The sequence below is a fragment of the Ostrea edulis genome, chromosome 1 (genome assembly GCF_947568905.1).
Source record: "Ostrea edulis chromosome 1, xbOstEdul1.1, whole genome shotgun sequence".
Lineage (NCBI taxonomy): Eukaryota > Metazoa > Mollusca > Bivalvia > Ostreida > Ostreidae > Ostrea > Ostrea edulis.
Window position 1 is genome coordinate 10,817,474 of NC_079164.1, and position 20,469 is coordinate 10,837,942.

The window sequence follows — 20,469 nt, forward strand, 5'->3', positions numbered from 1 at the left end:
TAATCATATAACAGTTATATTTGAAAAATTATGTGGTGAAAGTTATGACAATATTTCTTAATGTTAACGTTAATTGAGTTAAACAAGAAGTAATCGTTGATTGAACAGTCAGCTATCAGTGAGCAAACATGAGTTCAGATAAATGAGGGAGGAATGAACGGTAAGTGAACACATGGCGAACCCACAGAACAAGACAATTTTGGGAGCATTTCATGGATTGTCAAAATATTTGGATCGTATTAAATATTTAGAACTGTTACTGAAAACACATATGTTCAAATACGTACACCATGTAAAACATTACTGAAATTTTTCCCAGGAGAGTAGTCCTTATTCCACGTCTTCCTTTCCGTCCAGACTGCTGTTTTCCTGGATCGTGAGGTAGGTGGTGTAAATCTATCAGTAAAGACTGTTGTATATAAAAATAATTTTTACCACATACTAGTATGATAGAAACTTTGGGGTATCCATTAAGTATGCCAATTTCATGTTATTTTTATCGGTAAATGTTCTTATTATCCGCTGCTTTGGGTTGCCCATGATAAGAAAGTGTAGTAAAAATGCCATTACAAAGGTAGCTTTCAAAATTATCTCATTGATATCTAGACCATATAGTTTGTAAGACATGCATTATTGCATATAAAAGTAATATAAATTGAATTTACTGGTCGTCGTAGCTCATTCATTAGAGTGTTTTCATTTCAACATTGAGGCTGCAATTTCGCGCACCAATCGTGCCATGGTCATTGGTAGTTATTGCTCCTTCCAAAACGGATGAAACGTACGGGCATTTCGTACATGAAAAGTGGGGTCCCGTGTCGCGGCACGCGTTGACATGTTAATGGGTTTAATATATACATGTAACATCTGATATTGTGGTACTATATCTACAGATAGCAAGGTTTGAATATCAGTGAAAAATTCTCAAAGGGACGGCGTAAAACAAACAATAGATTCAAATTTATTTTAATGTTATCTCTCGAGCCAAAACTTTCCTGTAGGAATCGTTCAGAATGTTACCGACAGCAACAGAGTGATGTGTTATGCATGCGGATATTCATATACATAGAGTTATCAAGTGGTATATTCAGACGTATTACGGTGCCACTGTAAGTAATCCAAACTTAAATACTGGAGATATCGATTCTAGTGAGTTTTCTTGCCTATTGGCCTCTTGTTTAAACATTCCTTCTAGGACAATACGTTTACAAATTTTCAAAGAGACATTGTATACACACTTCCTCCCACGTGTAATTTCATCTTTAAATTATATGAAAACAACTTAAGGTGCAATATAATTATCCCTGTATTCTTTGCTCATCAGTGTAACATGCTGTTAAATATTTATATTCAAAATGTGTAACATAGTTTTGTTTGAGCTGAATTGATGTTCTTTCACTGACCAAACCTATTTACATGAAACAAAACAGGTTTATGATGAGAGGTTACAGAAGACCCCTAAAGAAGAAGGATATTATGTCTATGGATTCCAGAGACAAAGCGGGCTACTTATTGTCTAAATATCAAAATTATTGGAATGCTTCTATAAGTACTTCAAAGAAATGGTAAGTAATTAACATATTGGTATTTTGATTAGTCTCAATTTTATGTTCTTTGATTATAATTTAATGTGTCTTAGTATACGTACGTGTGTCTTCTACATATAAGTCATTGTATAATAAGAAGCTCACATTTGAAGTTAAAATACGGAGAATGAAAGCGAAACATTTTGGAGGTTGGTAGTATTTGAAGAACAATGTCTATCAATGACATTTCCCATTTCTCATTTTAAGGACTGATCTTCAGTAGTAAGCATTGATCATTATTGAAGCGTAACAGTAAGATGGTCTCTAGGTGACAATTTAGCATAGGACCTTACTTTATTCTCCGATTCGAGATACGATATGAGGTTCATGGAGTGTATCACCGGTCAGCAGGGGATATTTAGTCTTCCTATGTAACTGTTCCCACCTCTGAAAACCTCCTGGGTTCATGTTTACCCTTCCCTTGATTTTTATTCGTTATAAGGCTTATGAATGTGATCACTATTCGTTATCTTCTTTTTTTTTTTTTTTTGTTCGTTGTTTTACCTGTTTTGCTTCATTAATAAAATGCAATGCTAAAATAAATTATTTATCGTAAAGCTGCATCCAAAGAAGAAACGATTTCCCAATGTTAGAGAGTGTTGGACAGTCCCTGCTTGCGATGAATGATGTTGGAGATAGCACCCAACCTGAATACCACCCTTCCAATCATTCCCTATTGAGAACTCTAATCAAAATGTTTGGTCGGGAATTCTTGATGTTCCATCTACTTGCCATGATTACTGTTGTCTGTAAAATGATTAGCCCGCAGTTACTCAGGTGAGACTTCACTGATACATGTAAAAACTTTTTGTTTTTGTTTGATATTTGACTTTGTCACTCATTTTGGAATGTTGAAAATAAATGGTTGTATGAAAGGTGAAGATAACGAACAGTGATCAATCGCATAATTCCTACAAGCAATACAAAACAGAGAGTTGGGCAAACATGGACCCCTAGACACACCAGAGTTGGAATATCATTTCCCCGATGATTCGGCTTTTATCCCCCACTGTTTGAGGCATAAAAGTAACACTGAAACGAAAATAGCTTAAACGTATTATTTATATAACATGTGAATAAAACCATGAATCTAAATTAGGGTGAATACAAAATTCACAATGGTGGATATAGTTCGACGGAAATTCAAAACTTTTTCTAATATTGCTTTAGTGACCTTTTATGGGGTATACAATAAAACTTAAAATATGCACATGTCAAATGCTGTCATCAGTTTTATGGGTGTAATATTTTATATCTTTATGTATTACAGGTTTCTCCTTGAGTTTATAGCAGAACCCCATGGTGAGAAGGGTCAGCTATGGTGGGGATATGTTCTTGCCGTATCATTGTTTGTCGTATCAGCATTACAGTCCATATGTTACAGCCATTACTTATACATGTCCTTAAACTTGGGAAGAAGACTCAGCGCTACTCTTATGTCTGCACTGTATGTAAAGGTACAGAAAGAATTCACATACACTCCAACAATTTCTAGTATACAAATTTTATACTTTAAAGCACTTCCCTATAATCGTCAAACCCTAACATCGTAACCCAGAAAAGGTATCTATGTGATCATACTGTTGCATTCCGTTTCCTGTACAAGTGATATACGAAACTATTAACAGCTATAAAGAAGAAACTCCAAACGTATTGTACCACAACATATGCCAGAAGTGGTGTAAATCAAATGTGGGTTCAAAAACATTCTAAAGAACTTTTAGTAAATTTGAAATCACAAAACATTTCTCAAATAAACAGCATCAAAACGTATGACTTCTCTAAACTTTTTACGACCATTTTCCCAGGATAAATTGAAGACTATACCTTTTGACATCATATACAGTTGCTTCATTTAAAAGGTAATTTGTTAAACACCAATCTGATTAAGTACTCTGAAGTTGATGATAAAAATATACTGGAGTTATTCCTTGTCAATATAATGGTAGTCTTTCGTGAGCAGGTCTTCCAACAATATGTTGGAATTCACATGGGCACAAATTATGCTCCTTTATTAGCTGACCTGTTTATATATTCTTTCGAGTCCGAATTTATTCAACAACTCCTACATGAGAAGATTTTGTTGGGTTTTTTTTTGTTTTTTGTTTTTTTGGCTCTGGCTTTCAACTCGACCTTTAGATATAACACCGAGGCTACTTATTAAAAGTAAACATTTTACAGAGTCTTCAACATTTGCTTCGTATTTGAATATTTTATTGAAAATGGGTGTTGGCTGCAGACTGGCGTTTCGCTTTGTGGCAGGCGGGTTGACTTCGGCTTCTCCGTCGTTGGCTTCCAGTGTTTGTGTGGCGGTGTTCTGTTGTCGCCTGTGTGTGGTGTTTGCGTTTCTTGGTTGGTTCGGTGCGCAGGGGCTTGTTCTGTGTGTTTGTTCAGTTTTATTAAATCGAAGCAGGCTACTGAGAAATAAGTTGATGTTACAGGGGTTCTAATACTCTCGTTTAAAGTTAGCATTTTGCAAATTCTATGGTCGTAATAACAACCTAGTTTTGGACCACAACGTGTGATAACATCATTTGAATTCCATTTAGGTATTGGCAATCAGCCATCATTCGAAGCAGTCTTCATCAGATGGAGAAATTTTGAATTTGATGTCAGTTGATACCTCTACCATAAGAAATGTCATGATGTTCCTTGGAATGTGGTTTGAAAGCATTCTGGAGATCGTACTCTCAATCTACTTTCTGTATGACATCCTTGGCTATGCCACATTTGCAGGGTGTGGTGTATTAGTACTTTTGATGCCTATGAATGTATTCCTCAGCTCGAGACTATTTAAGGTGATGCAGAAGCACATGAAACTCAAAGACGACCGAATAAATCTCTTGTCAGAAGTAATCAACGGTATAAAGGTAATTATTACAAAGATTTTGTTACTGTTCTGTTTTCTGAGATATGATTAGCATTTATATTTTATATACAACGTGACATGAAACTTGTAAACAACTTCAAAACAATGTCAAAATGTTTGGACTTAATTTCACCTGAGACAATAAATTATTTTCGATTTCCTGATCCCAGTAAATTCAATGTTTTGTAGGCATGTCGGTACACCTGCTTAACGTTTTCAAACATTCGACAAATAGTAATATATCTATATTACAAATCGCATTTTCCTCTATGAACCAACCAATTTCAGCACGCGACACAATCCGTTCATTTTGACTATGAACAGATTATGAACTAGCTTAAAGCATGCGATTGAGAGAGCGTAATGATTTGAAAAAATACAACATGTGTTACAAAGATCTTGCAAGTCACACCTCGGATTAAGATTGTGAACTTACGTGGATTATCATCCCAATCTTGTCGTCTCCAAGCTCCAAAATACAGTGCACCGTGCAATGTTGATAAACGACAGGGTGAGACGAAGTATGACGTCGTGTCTATGTGTTGAAATATAAGAAATGAACATCACTTTTGAGTTGTTCATGGTCAATATGAACGAATTTGGATTTGAGGCAAATTCTCTGTGAATCACTACCGCATACTTGATGAATGAAGGAATTGGAGAAATAATATTTTTATTAAAATAACATCTAAAGAGAAGTGGTTAATGAAGGAAAGTCTTCTATCGAATCATTGACCAAATTGTCACATTGTACATAAGCAGAACACTATAATGTAGATTCAGATTTGATCAATATTTCAACCCCTGGTTAAAGATAGTGGCCTCCATGTCATTTACAAATTATGTAAAGTTTACATTTCGTTTGGTAACTTTCATTGTACATAGTGGTTAACTACGACATCAGAATGCACCGATGTGAATTGGTTATTGTTGAAATCACTGTTCAAAATTACTCAAGGTAAAACACTGTTTACAATTGGTTACCACAATGGTTAGGGAAGATATGACTATATAAAATTGCTGTAAGGTATTCTAGGGGAAAATGTCAGAATACTTAAGAGCATGCTTTTTTGATGAAGGAGATATATGTTTTAGAGCTGCACTTTTTTATCAAGTACATTTAGCAAATCGAAGTTAGTCTATGACATTTCTATCAATTATCTTTTACCAAAATTTTAAGGTTATGCATTTGATGATAAACGTCTGTAATAGAGGGTATTACTGTACAATGTGAAAGATAAAAAATATTTAACATTATTCTACCAAAGAGCAAGGATGATATTGAATGCATAAAATGCGTATGTGTACATAGCTTTCTTAAATCATATATATTTCCTTGCCATGATAACTATTACATGTACTTTGACCCCGAAACATATTCAAAACATGACTTTTTCTACTTTGCAGGTCTTAAAGCTGTACGCCTGGGAAATGATTTTCAAAGACAAAATGATAGACAAGAGAAATGCAGAGTTGAGAAAACTCATGAATGTGAAAGTCATCGAACGAATTGTTGAAACATTTTTCCACATCACTCCCTTTCTAGTATGTGAATTTATATCATGCTTAATGTATTTAATTTAACACATCTGAACCGTATTCTCAGTTTAACTTTTCTGATCAAAATGGGATTGCTGTTATCTCAATCAGCATATTGATCTTTCACATTTTCAACTATTTATCCTGATCCTTTCAAACAAGAATGACATTACATTTGCAAATACAACCTACCATTGGGTCAAATGTTGTCTGACGTGTTTCATAGCATTTGTTAGACCGTTCGTTACACACAAATGTTGACTACGGATTTCTACATTTACCTCATCAAGATATAGTGCTCATGGCGAGTGTGACCAGTCGACAAGTGGTACTTACTCATCGTAGGTAGCTGATATCACCTCTGGTATATCCAGGAGTCCGTATTTGTCCAACTCTCTATTTTGTATTGCTATTAGAAGTTTTTAGATTGATCACTGTTCGTTGTCTTCACCTTTTCATACAGGATATTCATTTGTACCTAAGTGTTTAAGCGTTTCTAATGGGAGATAATTAGGCTAGGACATAGCATTTCAGAAAGTATTTCAAGAATCACTAAACCATAAAATGCAAATTATGTAGTAACCGGTTGTGAAAAGGAGATATTTCAACGAAGCTGTCTATGTAGTTAAGGATATGAAGATATTTAAATCTCTCCAGTTTTCTCTTATTTTGTAAAACGTATCTTGCACTATAGAAAAATGAAGATAAAGACGCTTTATACTTATTGTATGTACGGATTTATGTTCCCAGTTGTTTTTATTTTTACTGAAATGTCAGAGGTTGTATTTACAATGATATAGTATACAAATAATCGAATTCTTTAGTGAAGTTAGGTCATTTTCTTAGAAAGAAATATACTAAACTTCATACTTATTTTGATCCAACATCATATATTGATGTATCGATATTAATTAATGATATGAAAAAAGACTTTACGTAATAGAATAGAATTTATTATCCAGTGATATTTTTATTTAAGCCACGACATTGCAAAAATTTTGAACGTGATATCAAGCATTAACTATTCCATTCTCTTTCATATAGGCTTTGTTATTTATTGTTTTTGATCTTAATATGAAAGGCGAAGTTAACGAACAGTGATCAATCTCAAAACTCCTATAAGCAATACAAAACAGAGATTTGGGCAAATACAGACCCCAGGATATACCACAGGTGGATTAGGTGCCTAGGATGAATAAGCATCCCCTGTTGACCGGTCACACCCTCCGTGAGCCCTATATCTTGATCAGGTAAACGGATTTATCCGTAGTCAAAATCAGTGTGCCAAGAACGGCTTACCATTTCGCATGAAACACGTCAGATAGCACTTGACCCAATAATATGCTGTATTGGCAAACTGGATCGTTATAACGATCATAGAATTTACGAAATGCTGATTTTAAACGAGACTGTTGGAACCCCTGCATCATCAACTTGTTTGTCAGTAGCCTACTTTGATTTATAAACTCACCATACGTAGAACAAGCTCTTGCATATCGAATCAGTTGAGAGATGTAAACATAATGTTTCTCCATAAGTCCTGTCCTGTGTACAGTAACCATTTACATATATCATACGTAACGAGCTACGTCTTTATATCAAACTATTGAATAGTTTAGCACAGAAAATAAAGTATACTGGTTACTTTAAAGTAATTTCTCCTCATCTACATATTGCAATCGTGATCTTCATGTAAGTGAAAGATCCTCGAGAAGGACATTAAACAATATACACCCAACCAAACGTGATCAGAGTTTAGTGTGTTGTGCATTTTTTGTAGGTCATGTTTACAGTGCTCCTTACTTACATACTTATAAGTGATACACCTCTGGATGCCAAGACAGTATTTGTCTCCCTTTCTCTATTCAACGTACTGAAGTACTCCGTCGACGACCTGAATTATTTTGTTCGAGATAATTTGAAATTTTTTGTGGCTTTGAAGAGAATAAATACCTTCTTAAATGCAGTGGATATCCAGGAGGATAGTGTTGAAAGATGTCAACAAGGTAAGATCTCTTTTTCAAATCAGGAATAGCAATAATTGTTTTGTTTTGGCTTTTTCGAGTTCTTGGTTTTTTCTTTTTGATATAAAATAACACATTTTTATCATTTTTCAGGAAAAGCAGTTGATATCATCGACGGGGAGTTTGCCTGGGACATCAACAGCAGTTTATTGAAAGAGTGAGTCCCCACTAGTATTTTCTCTCGATATAAGTATAATAAGATGACTAATTAATTTTATATTATCTAACGTTCCTCTCGAGAATTTTCACTTATATGGAGATACAACCATTGCCGGTAAAGGGCCATAAAATTTAGGCGTATGTTCGTCACTTACGGCCTTTTGAGCAGGGAGTGATGTTGAACGTACCACACCTGCCTTGACAAGGGATCTCGGTTCTGTGATCTCATTTGAAGGACTGCCTCATCTAGTTGCCTCTTACGACAAACAAGGGGTACTGAGGACCTTTTCCAACTCGGATCCCATTATGATGAAATGAGAAAGTGCGCTACCATCAGTATTTGTTATCAGTATAAGTATATCAATATAAATGAGTGAGCCCTCAGTAGTTATAACTATGACAGTATCAAGGAACAAGAGCAGAGATGGGAATATGTTTCCTAAATCATGGCTGCTAAAAGAGAAATATTCCCTCACGAAACCCAGTAAATTTTTGGTTTATTGACAAATAGAATGTTTTCTATGGTGTGTGCAGCATTGCAGGAATTACACTGATCGTCACCTGTGTGGTCACAATGTATATTTGTACCGAATTTAAGAATGAATATGAATAAGTCATTGATCGATATAGTCAAACTTATTGATATAAACATAAACTTTCAAAATTTCGATGTGAAAATCTACGCCGGGATTCTTTCTCTGACTTTTTTATTTCTGATTTTTTAAACTTATTACATTCGGTTGTACACGTGAGTCCTTACTGATGTGATGTTCTATCTATTTAGAGTAAATATAGCGATCCCAGAGGGAGGTCTTGTCGCTGTAGTTGGACAGGTGGGACAAGGGAAATCTTCACTGTTGTCAGCCATTTTGGGGGAAATGATCAAAATAAAGGGAAAAGTCTGCGTCAAGGTTAGCGTTTATCCATAAGAGAACTGTCGAACTAGTACAAGAAAATACACGTCTGTAGAAGTAGATCCGCATATATTGATTACCTAATATTTAACGTAACCTAATAAAGAAGATATGGACTCAAGTTTGACAAAGTAAAAGCAGTTGTTCCAACGAGGGATAATCTACTTAGCAGAAAAGCGTCACATAAATGTTTTCAAACAGACTGAAAATAGAATGAAAGATACACTCGATATTTAATATGAAAAAGAAAATCTTTGTTTTCCATATTTTGAAAACTCACAGGGCTCCATTGCGTACGTCCCTCAACAAGCTTGGATTCAAAATGCAACAATCCAAGACAACATTCTGTTTGGAAACAAGATGGACGAGAAACGTTACCATGAAGTTCTGGGGGCGTGTGCTCTCACTCAGGACCTGAATGTACTGCCTGCAGGAGATCAGACAGAAATAGGAGAAAGGGTTTGTTGAATATTTTAAAGACGATTCAAAACTTGATTAATGAACATTTCCTTAAAATCGTTCACCAATAAGAAATTTTGGAGTGCATTAACATCAGCATATTTTAGTCATATACCAAACCTGGAGGGGAATGAAGGTTATCTCTCTGTCCATCAACCTGTCTCGCTTCATTATGGTTTGAGGTCTAGAAATTAAACTTCCTATGTAGCTTGCTAATCCAGTGAACATGGAGATAACAAACAATAATTAATCTCATCAATCCTATAAACAACCGAAAGTCCATAATAGGGCAAACACAGACTCCAGAAAACCCAAGAGGTGTTTGTCACATCAATGAAGTGTCCCAATATACCGTCAAGCAATCATAATGTGTAGACGTAATTTATGTTTAAATTTTTCGGGAAATGTCTAGCTTTCTCTTACATTTTACTTCATTTGAAATAATGTTTTACGAGAATGTACAGTATACCCGTATATATAATGAATACCCACATGCCAGATTCACCTGTTACCCCTAAGTGTTTTGCATACTTAGGTACTTATTATTTCTTTGGCACTGAACATAGGCCATACACTATCAAAACTTAAAAAACAACCCCAATTTGCTTCATTAAGCAATATAATATCACCTATAACTTCCATGTTGATTTCAATACATAATATAAGGAAATGTAATAAAAACACTACCTATTGCGCACCAATCAAACCGGTAAAAAAAAAACACGATGCCAGGGAACAGATTAAATTATTTACAATTACTACTTAAACTTTATTGAGATGCTGAATTTAAGTGTCCATTGATGCTGAGGAGTATTATTCACCAAAGTGGTGTGTACCGAAGGACAAAACAGAAATCAATTCTTTATATTCACAATTTTCCCCAAAGAATATGATAAGAACATTATAAATGAAAAGATAAGAAAGAAAGCCATTGCGTGAATTTGTCATTTATTGAAATAACAAATAACTACCCAATAAAATTGCATATTACATAATCATACATAAAGATGAATTGGCTGGGCTTACATCAGAAAATTGACTAATAACTACGGAATTACTAGATAGTGTTTAAAACAGGCTGACTAGTCACATGACACAAGTAGCCCAGCTAATAAAACACCTATAAATGCTTTTAAAAAACAATAACTATAGCAAAAAGGTTGTGCACAAAACGGCCCACATAAAATTAATCATATAATCGCTTGGTGAGGCATAGTAAAAAGGGGGATTGGTGGTTGTTGAAAATTTACATGCTTGAAACATATCAAAAATTTGCCAAAATGAATTGAATACGTCACAAGTAATCAATTGTTTGATTGTTTAGTGACTTCGTGCAGCAGTCAGTTATAAGAGGCATTGTAGTTGGGAAATGGTAGAATTATTAAACTTTTATAATCTACAGTACATAAAAACGAACTTACAAAATTTAAATATAAAACAACTTATTGTACCAATAAATGTTTATTTACAGACGATATAATTAGAATGCGTATTATGATAATAGTTTGAGTGGTCTTATCCTTGATGCATTATATAGGGAATCAATCTGAGTGGCGGACAGAAGCAGAGAGTGAGTCTAGCCCGCGCAGTTTACAGTGACAGGGACGTCTATCTCCTTGACGACCCATTATCTGCAGTCGACTCTTATGTAGGCAGCCATATTTTTGATGAAGTTATTGGATCATCCGGGTTACTGAAAGACAAGGTAGGTCTCTGTTTCATTCTATTAATGTAGATGCTATACAATACATACGTATACGTTGTGGTTATCGGTAAATGTTGTTTTAATTATCAAGATGAAATATACATGTAAAACAAAATTCCAGTAGAATATCTATCCGTATGTTCTTCTTGACAGACATGCATTATGGTTACACATGGAATACAGTGGTTACCAAAAGTTGATAACATAATCGTCTTCGTCAATGGAAAAATATCAGAATCGGGCACTTATGAAGAATTGATCAATCATGCTGGGTCGTTTGCTGAATTTTTAGAGACTTATTTGATGGATACAGATAAAGGGGACGTTAAAGGTGTCAATTTATTATTTTCATTTCTCTGTCAGGCATTTATTTTTTTATTTTTGTAAAATTTATATATTCGTCCTCCCTATTTGACGGGAACACGTTGTTGTCATAAAACAACAGAATGATTATCCACCATTTGAATGCAGTAATAGTTGAAATTTACACTTCGTCTTAGGTTTCCACGATAGGAGAGGTCTTATTTAGTTTAGGTTATAGAGTTAGGCAGTGTAGAATATGAGCAATAGTCATAACTTGAAGGAACGTAATGCAGGAATCATGGTAACCAAATGCAGGTATGAAGTATTTCAGATGTATCCTCTTGTGTTATTCCCAGCAGATAGGTTACACCTGATAGAAAATGTATATGAAGTAACTAAATAAGATTTATCACTATAGATAAAAATAATATGTATGATTTTAGGAGAGGTAAAAGTAGAGGCCTTACAAGGAACAAATGGATCAATATTTGATTTGAGGTACGAGTTGCTGTAGTATTTTAGATTAATTTTGACTTCCATATCTACATTGTTTTAACAGGTGGGGGATGAAGTACCGCGAGTTGAGTGAGATTCAGATGCTTAACGCAAGTTTATTTAAAATTATATCCAGCAGCGCTTTGTGGAGCTCTCTTGATTATGATTTAGTAATAATAATAATATGTATGAATATATAAAATATTTTTCGATGAAAGGTGAAGATAACGAACAGTGATCAATCTCATAACTCCTACAAGCAATACACAACAGATAGTTGGGCAAACACGGACCCCTGGACACACCAGAGGTGGGATCAGGTGCCTCGGAGGAGTAACTTAGTTATCTGTATTCAAAATCGGTGTGCCAAGAGCGGCCTAACAATCGGTAAAAACAGTAAAATTGTATTCTTGTTTAACTAAACGCTCGACTATTTTCGTAAATTTCAACGAGCGAGAGTCGTGTGGAGATTCATGATAGCAGTTGTGATGTCGTAACTATACTTGCCAAAATTCTGGTAGGTAATCTGATTACCTATTGGCTACAAACGGAAAGTTATATAACAACGAATAGATTGAATTTACATTTCAGACACATATTTTCAAACCCAATGTTTGACAAGTATAGATGACAGAAGACATATACAATACTGCCGACAGGAGACATATACAATACTGCCGACAGGAGACATATGCAATACTGCCGACAGGATATGGAAAGATTGCCTTGTGCACCATCTTTTCTAAAATCATTATGAGACAATGGTTTAGAATATAGACTGATAATGATTTTCTAATGCTATCGTCATATGTTCTTCAGTATTCTTATGAAGACCAAATTATAAATAGAATGTCAAACCATTGCCACATTTTAATACCCCTAGTCTGAATATACGCTTGTTTTAAGACGTTTACATTTACTATACTACGCCCTCTAGTGGTCACAACTGTTATGGTGAGTTTTACCAAACTCTGTCTGGTTAAGAGTTTATGGAAATAGCTGAGCGTCTATTTGAACTAGAGTAGTGAATTCACTGTTTCATGCCCTCGCTATCTATCCGTCTGTCTTAATTCAATTAACTCTTACAGTTTTCAAGAAAGAACTTCTGAATTAAACAGGGTATTAGTACATGTACCGGTATTAAAGACCATAAGACACGATCTTATACAGTATTATATTCTATGAAAAATATGAATATTTGTTATGTCTCTGTGCAAGAGTCAGTCAAAATCTTTTAGATGGCCACAATAATTTTCATCCGACGCCGAAAAAATTCCATCTCTGAAAACTCCATGTCGCTTACTGAGCTTGAAATTTGCACTTTGTAAAATCACAAGTACCCACGAATGAAAACAGCATGATAGCACGAAGTGACTGTGTGTTTGTGAGTCGGTCCACAGATTTAATGTGTCTAAACGGACACTGAATACTTTTTGAACAATGAGTTACGGGTATATTATTCATCATGATATACAACTTGATGTATTCGTACGTGTACATAGGAAATGAGTGACATGATTTGATTGAGACATTGTTAGATGGTTTCTTATTTCTTCATCATCAATGCGGTCAATATGTTGCATTGTCTAGTGACCCAAATACCAATGAAATAACGCAGAGAAAGTGGTTATGCATGCAAAGGAAGACTCACTACATATGTATTTACAAGGTTCACCACCTATCACCCTTTAAATTAATACACGCATTTCAACATTCCATTGTAAAACGGTTTGTCTTAAAGTCAGTATTTCACAAATTCGATGTTCGTTATAGTGATTTACAAATACAAGCTTAACCGGGTTGAATGTTGTTTAACGTTTATCATACCAATTGTTAGGCTGTTTTTTACACATTGATTTTGACTGCGGGTTATTCCGTTTACCTGATCAAGATATAGGGCTCACATTGATTGTCGGTTAATTTTTTAAGAGATGCGTGTTTTGATAATAAAACCATTTCGCCGAATATTCTGAACCCATATTCGTAAAACGTTCGAATCATTGAGAAAAAGTACATAGAGTCATATTTCTGTGACCTTATAATTACTGCGACAAATTACTGATTTTCTCACGAATGACGGCTGTTAAACTTACAATTCAAGTTTAAAATAATCTTAAATAAGTAATCAAATCAAAAGCTTTCTATCAAGCAGGCTGTATCAAGGTATAGACATCATGTTTGGTGTTACCAGTCAACAGGGGATGCTTACTCCTCCTACGAACACGACCCACCTCTGGTATAGCCAAGGGACCGTGTTTGTCATTATTTTAATTTTATATTTATAAGATTGAATAATGCTTGTTATCTTCACTTGTTCATATTAATCATACCATAAGACGATTTGCATTGTTCTTAGATTTTCTTAACATTTTCCGATACAGTGACAGGATACAGTTAAACTCATTTACCATACACATATTGTGTATCATTGGTCATGACAATGCATTGGGGTAGCATTGGGGTAGCATTAATACCTCTTCGAGAGTCGAGACAAAACCCCATTAATACATACATGTAATGTTTTCTATACTCTTCTCTGGCCTGCTGCAAGGTCATTGCCTATGTCTTATTTGTTACCTATTTATTTTAGACAGTCTTTAAATGATCTAAGTAAGAGACATCTCCATGTAACGAGCAGTACAAGCCTTTCTACTGAAACACTTGAATCTGTGATGGCGGACAAAGTCAACAAAGATGATATCAAACATACGCTTATTGAAGAGGAGACATCAGAGACTGGAAAGGTACATGTCAGAACATATATCTATCATTATGCACTATATATGTATTATTTTAATGAATACAACTTGCTGCCTCTGTAGAGGAAGTGACGATTAGAAGGTGGTGATAGTGGAACTGAACTATAACAATTTAATCTTTTTAACACAGTAGGTTAATTTGAAATTATAGTATAAGAGACGAGCAAATTGACAGATAACTATCTGTTCATGGAATGCAAACAAAATATTGATGTGATACTGACACGTTGGCGAGGGTCGGAAACTTAGAACCTGTAAAACAAAAACCCCACAAAAACCATTACAAAGATACATTACTGGATCCAGTAAATATTCCACCAAGTCCCTATGTTTACTACTCATCATTAACAGCTGTGAAGGAAAACCTCAAACGTACTGTGCCACAACAATTGCCAGAAGTAGTGTAATGTAAACCTTATATGGTACCAATTTTGATGCACCAGATGCGCATTTAGACAAATAATGTCTCTTCAGTGATGTTCAACCGCAATTTTTGAATTCCAAAATAATAAACTTGTAAGAGCTAATTTAGGGGGAAACAGAGTGCCAAAAAATGAGGTCAAATTCGTCTAAGGATAAGAGCTATGCATGAGGGAGATAATCTTTAAGTTTGAAATGAATTTCTAAATTTTATCACAGCAATTAAATATGCATCCGTATTTTCAAGCTAGTAACGAAGTACTTAGCTACTGGGCTGTAGAGAACTTCGGATGTAAATGTAAATGAAATGTGGATTCTAAAAAATTGTGAACGACTTTTAGTAAATTTGAATTCACCACACTTTTCTCAAATCAACAGCATCAAAAATGCTACTTTTCAACACTTTACACAACCATTCCGCAGGATAAATTAAACAATAGATGTTTGACACCATAGACAGGTGCCTCTTCAAAAAATGAAAAAGGAAATATTCATATCTAGTCCATCCAAAAAATTACTTTGTTAAGCGACACTTCCACATCCCAATACTCTGAAGTTGAAATACAAAACTATGCTGGTGTTCCACATTGACAATATCTTCGCAGTCTATGGTGATCAGGTCTTCGAACAGTCTGTCGGAATTCCCATGGGCACGAATTATGCTCCTGTGTTAGCTAACCTCTGAAACAGAATTTATTAAAAAATGTCTACATGAGAAGAAAATACATCTTGCTCTGACCTTCAACATAGCTTTGATTTCTCATTTCGTTGACGAAAAATGTCAGTGGAAATTTACAATGTCGGTTATAAACGATATTATAATTGTTTTACCTCTTTTTGTTATTAAAGTAAAATTACATATGTTTATGAAAACTGAAATTATTGTAAGCTAGTTCTACGTTTGATATACATATTTGAAATGACTCAATAGGTGAAGTGGAAGCAGTTTATGACCTACTTTAGGACCATTGGTGTGGGATACTGCGTCTTGTTGGTGACCTTATTTGGCCTGAGTGAATGTATGACTCTCTTGGGAAACATTTGGCTGAGCAGGTGGACAGACGACCCTGTTATGACATCAGCCAAAACAAATACGAATGGCAGCAGCAGTCTTCATAAAAGGAATATTCATTTCATCGGGTGTTATTTGGGATTTGGACTAGGACAAAGTATATTGCATCATTGTTTTCGAGGTTGTCCCTAATATTGAAGCTACCAGATTCAAATTAATGGAAAAAACATTTAAGATTATACATTTATCTTGCAAACTAATAACTCAACACCGATAAAGTTACCCGATTTATGTATATGCATTGCACAAATCTGTTATTTGCCGCTAAAATCCACATCGCTTTCCAGATGATATTCGATCTTCCTTCTAGTGTTTCATGATCTTATTACATTTGAAACACCTTCACCATTTATTTTTCACAAATATAGACTCTGAAGTACCTCGGTGCAGCAGCGAAAACAGCCGAGTAGTTACGATTGGATCGTATCAGTCACTCGACTACGTTCCAAAGCTCTTGTACAAAATCGCTTCGGCGCGAGTGGAAAGTACCTTGGTATTCAAATATAAAGTAATTATGAAGCTAAATATTTGTCACGTTTACTTGGAAAATGCTGGGGACGTTTGGAATTTATCAACATTGTTAATATTCGAACATTATCAAAATTTGCTCTGATACCATAGGTAGTGAAGCAAAGGCCGTCACTCTTATGACGTTGAGTTTTGGACATAATTTATTTAATTAGATAGGTTACATGAGGAATATATTTTGGTTCCAGTTGACAAAACTTGTAACAACACTGTATTCGTTTGTAAGGCTCATTATTACAACTGTATCTTAAACGAACTTGGCATTACTTCCACCTTTGGTAATCGTACCTCTACTCCAACTGCCCTTTCAAAAGACGAAATTTTTCAAAACCATGCTTCAGCTTTAGACACATTTAATATGTAATATAATGGGTCGGATGGATATGAGTTACCGTACCTATATTGGATTCCTAAACTTCATAAAACCCTTACAAAGATACATTGCTGGATCCAGTAAATATTATACCAAGCCAGTTATCTTTGCTCCTCACGAAAATATTAACAGCTGTTGAGGAGAAACTTCAAACGCACTGTGTGATTACATATGCCAGAAAAGGTGTTAATAAAATGTGGATTCTAAAAATTTCTAAAGAAATTTTAGTAAATTTGATATCGTGAAACTTTTCTCAAATCAACAACATCAAAATGTATGATATACCAACTCTTTACACGACCATTCCTCACGATCAATTAAGACTAGACTTATAACATCATAAACAGTTGCTTCTTCAACAAAAATGGAAAACGCAAATATTCCAGTGATCAGTCATCCAAAAAAATACTTTGTTAAACGCTACTCTGATTCCACGCACAAGTACTCTGAAGTTGAAATTTTAAAAATGCTGACGTTCCAAATTGACAATATCTTCGTGGTCTTTGGTGATCAGGACTTCCAACACTCTGTTGGAATCCCCATGGGCACGAATCGTGCTCCTTTGTTAGCTGGCCTGTTTTTATAATCCTATGAAGCAGAATTTATTCAAAAACTTATACGAGAGAAGAAAAAATATCTTACTATGGCCTTCAATTCGACATTTAAATATATCGACGATGTATTATCTATTAAGAATAATAATTTTCATTCATATGTCGATTCAAGATATCCCAGTGAACTCAAAATAAAAGAAACCACAGAGTCGTCCACTTCTGCTTCATACGTAGATATTTTATTGAAAGTAGATATTAACAGCAAACTAACAACTCAACTTTATACAAACGGGATGATTTCAACATCTCCATCGTCAACGTCCAATATTTAAGGTATTCAATGTATAATGACCATATTTCGTATCTAATAAATGGATGGTGGAATTTTTGTAACCGTGGTATCATTTTGAAGGGTTCATCAAATAAAAATAATCCACCATTGGAATTTTCAAAATTTTGTTTACTGCTTGATTTATTTCACCTAGAATTTAACATTGAAGTATATGGGAAAAACATGTTTTATTACAATATTTTAAAAAGAATTTATATTTCTATACAAATCTCTTGGTAGAAAGTTACATACACTTTCTCGTAATGAAAATATGAAATAAAATTAATGATTGACCACACACATTTTTAGAAAATTAGATTTTTCTTATTTTTACAAAGGGCAGACAACTCTTCTAAAAAGTGTTAAGTGCAAAAATGTCTGCTTCTAATCATTTACCAGTCATGTGAATTTCATCTGCTTCACTTTCATCATTATTTAACGATAAACATTTATGTTGATTTAAATCCTTCAAAATTGTTCATTATCCTTTCATTATACTTGGAATACCTTAAGTAGCAATATTCCATTATCAGCTGCATATGGTGTTTACATCTCTCAACTGATTCGATACACAAGAGCTTGTTCTTATATGGTCAGTTTTTAAATCGAAGCAGGCTACTGGCAAACAAGTTGATGGTGCAGGGGTTCCAACAGTCTCGTTTAAAATCAGAATTTCGCAAATTCTATGGTCGCTATGGCGGTCTGGTTTGCCAATACAACCTATCATTGAGTCAAATGTTGTCTGAAATGTTTCATGCTGATTGTTAGGCCGTTCTTGGCACACTGATTTTGACTACGAATGACTCCGTTTACCTGATCAAGATATAGGGCTCACGGCGAGTGTGACCGGTCGACAGGGGGTGATTGCTCCTCCTAGGCACATGATCCCACCTCTGGTATATGTTTGCCCAACTCTCTATTTTGTATTGCTAATAGAAGTTATCAGATTGATCAATGTTGGTTTATCTTCACCTTTCATTTCAATCACAGGATCATTGGCTTGATAAACCTTGAAATATGATACTTGATAGCAATATCAAATAACAAAATATTCTACCGTTTTCACCGCGATGCAACTTTGTACATCGTGATTTACTGTTTCATTGTGACTTTCTATAGTGTGAGGTGCATGGAAATACATTTCTTTGTTGCACTGTGATATTTCGTGGAGAGCATTATCTAAGCTGTGAAAGTAACGCTAATTTTTCAACGGTTTAAACAACTCGTTCAATTCAATAACGGTAGATCATATAAAGAAATTGAATATATTCCTTAAATAAACTTCACAAAAATACGTTCAATACTTTTCCTTCGTAATAGCAAATATGTAATAGTAAATTCAATTAAAGAGATGTTTCCCTCTATTTGCAGTAATTTCTATGGTGCTATATGGAATTTTATGTGTACTAAGAACAATCGGTGCATCTCGCGCACTGCATGCTAACCTGTTGCACACAACTGTGCGCTGTCCAATCAGCGTCTTCGACACAACTCCATCGGGTCGGATCATTAACCGTTTCTCTCAGGATATGGAAGTAGTGGACACCATGCTACCACTTAATTTAGAGAACCTGATTTTCTGTATCATATCAACACTAGGAGTTCTGGCAGCCATTACATACAGTGTTCACTGGTTTCTGCTTGTAGTCATCCCACTCGGCGTAATATACTACCTTATCATGGTATTACTGTTGTGAATGCAGTGTATCTTTTCAAAAGATGATACTCTTAATACTTACATGATTTTTGGCCAAGACAATAATCACAGTTTACTATGCATTCAGACCTACCGATATTTTATTCCGATAATACTGTACGAAATCATTATTGAATGTCTATGTATTTGAATTTTATAGAAAACCTTAAAAAGTTGTTTTAAGAAGTGTCAAAATCACACTCCTCATTGCTGAAAACACAAACCATTAATCCTACCTTTGACCTTTGTGCGTGTATTGCGGTTCGCGAGTTAATTTGTCCAAACAGTCTCAGTATGGGTTCGCTCTGATCTGTAAGGCATATTCTGTTACCACGGACATAGGCACCCAAACATCATTGTTTAAAATCTATACCCATTTCTACATAATTCTACTTCATATGGTTAAGGAGAGATTTTACCTGAGCAGACATGGTGACATCGTGAATGACGTAACTATCGTGAATAATGTTTTAACTTCAGTGTTAGACCAACATGAAAGAAACGTAGGTAAACATATATATATGATTATATATCCGATTACTGAGACTCTATTTCAATTTTGGAGATATATATATATATATATATATATATATATATATATATATATATATACACATGTATATATATTCGATAGCAAACAACTGAAATCAAGGAAGTTGCACATTCAAACCGCACTAGTGCCT

General features: G+C 34.7%; 1 protein-coding gene across 1 annotated transcript in view; it reads left to right on the top strand.

Moving 5' to 3' along the window:
* Nucleotides 1–20,469, top strand: part of LOC125664126 (ATP-binding cassette sub-family C member 3-like) — a 43,051-nt gene that overhangs the window by 14,825 nt on the left and 7,757 nt on the right. The window contains exons 6-21 of the mRNA XM_056152652.1: nucleotides 320–381; nucleotides 1,431–1,565; nucleotides 2,145–2,363; nucleotides 2,857–3,043; nucleotides 4,136–4,456; nucleotides 5,863–6,000; nucleotides 7,775–8,000; nucleotides 8,112–8,175; nucleotides 8,962–9,088; nucleotides 9,374–9,550; nucleotides 11,088–11,255; nucleotides 11,409–11,586; nucleotides 12,002–12,056; nucleotides 14,644–14,797; nucleotides 16,164–16,401; nucleotides 19,462–19,772. Coding sequence (XP_056008627.1) covers nucleotides 320–381; nucleotides 1,431–1,565; nucleotides 2,145–2,363; nucleotides 2,857–3,043; nucleotides 4,136–4,456; nucleotides 5,863–6,000; nucleotides 7,775–8,000; nucleotides 8,112–8,175; nucleotides 8,962–9,088; nucleotides 9,374–9,550; nucleotides 11,088–11,255; nucleotides 11,409–11,586; nucleotides 12,002–12,056; nucleotides 14,644–14,797; nucleotides 16,164–16,401; nucleotides 19,462–19,772 — 2,760 coding nt within the window. The remainder of the gene's footprint in view (nucleotides 1–319; nucleotides 382–1,430; nucleotides 1,566–2,144; nucleotides 2,364–2,856; nucleotides 3,044–4,135; nucleotides 4,457–5,862; nucleotides 6,001–7,774; nucleotides 8,001–8,111; nucleotides 8,176–8,961; nucleotides 9,089–9,373; nucleotides 9,551–11,087; nucleotides 11,256–11,408; nucleotides 11,587–12,001; nucleotides 12,057–14,643; nucleotides 14,798–16,163; nucleotides 16,402–19,461; nucleotides 19,773–20,469) is intronic.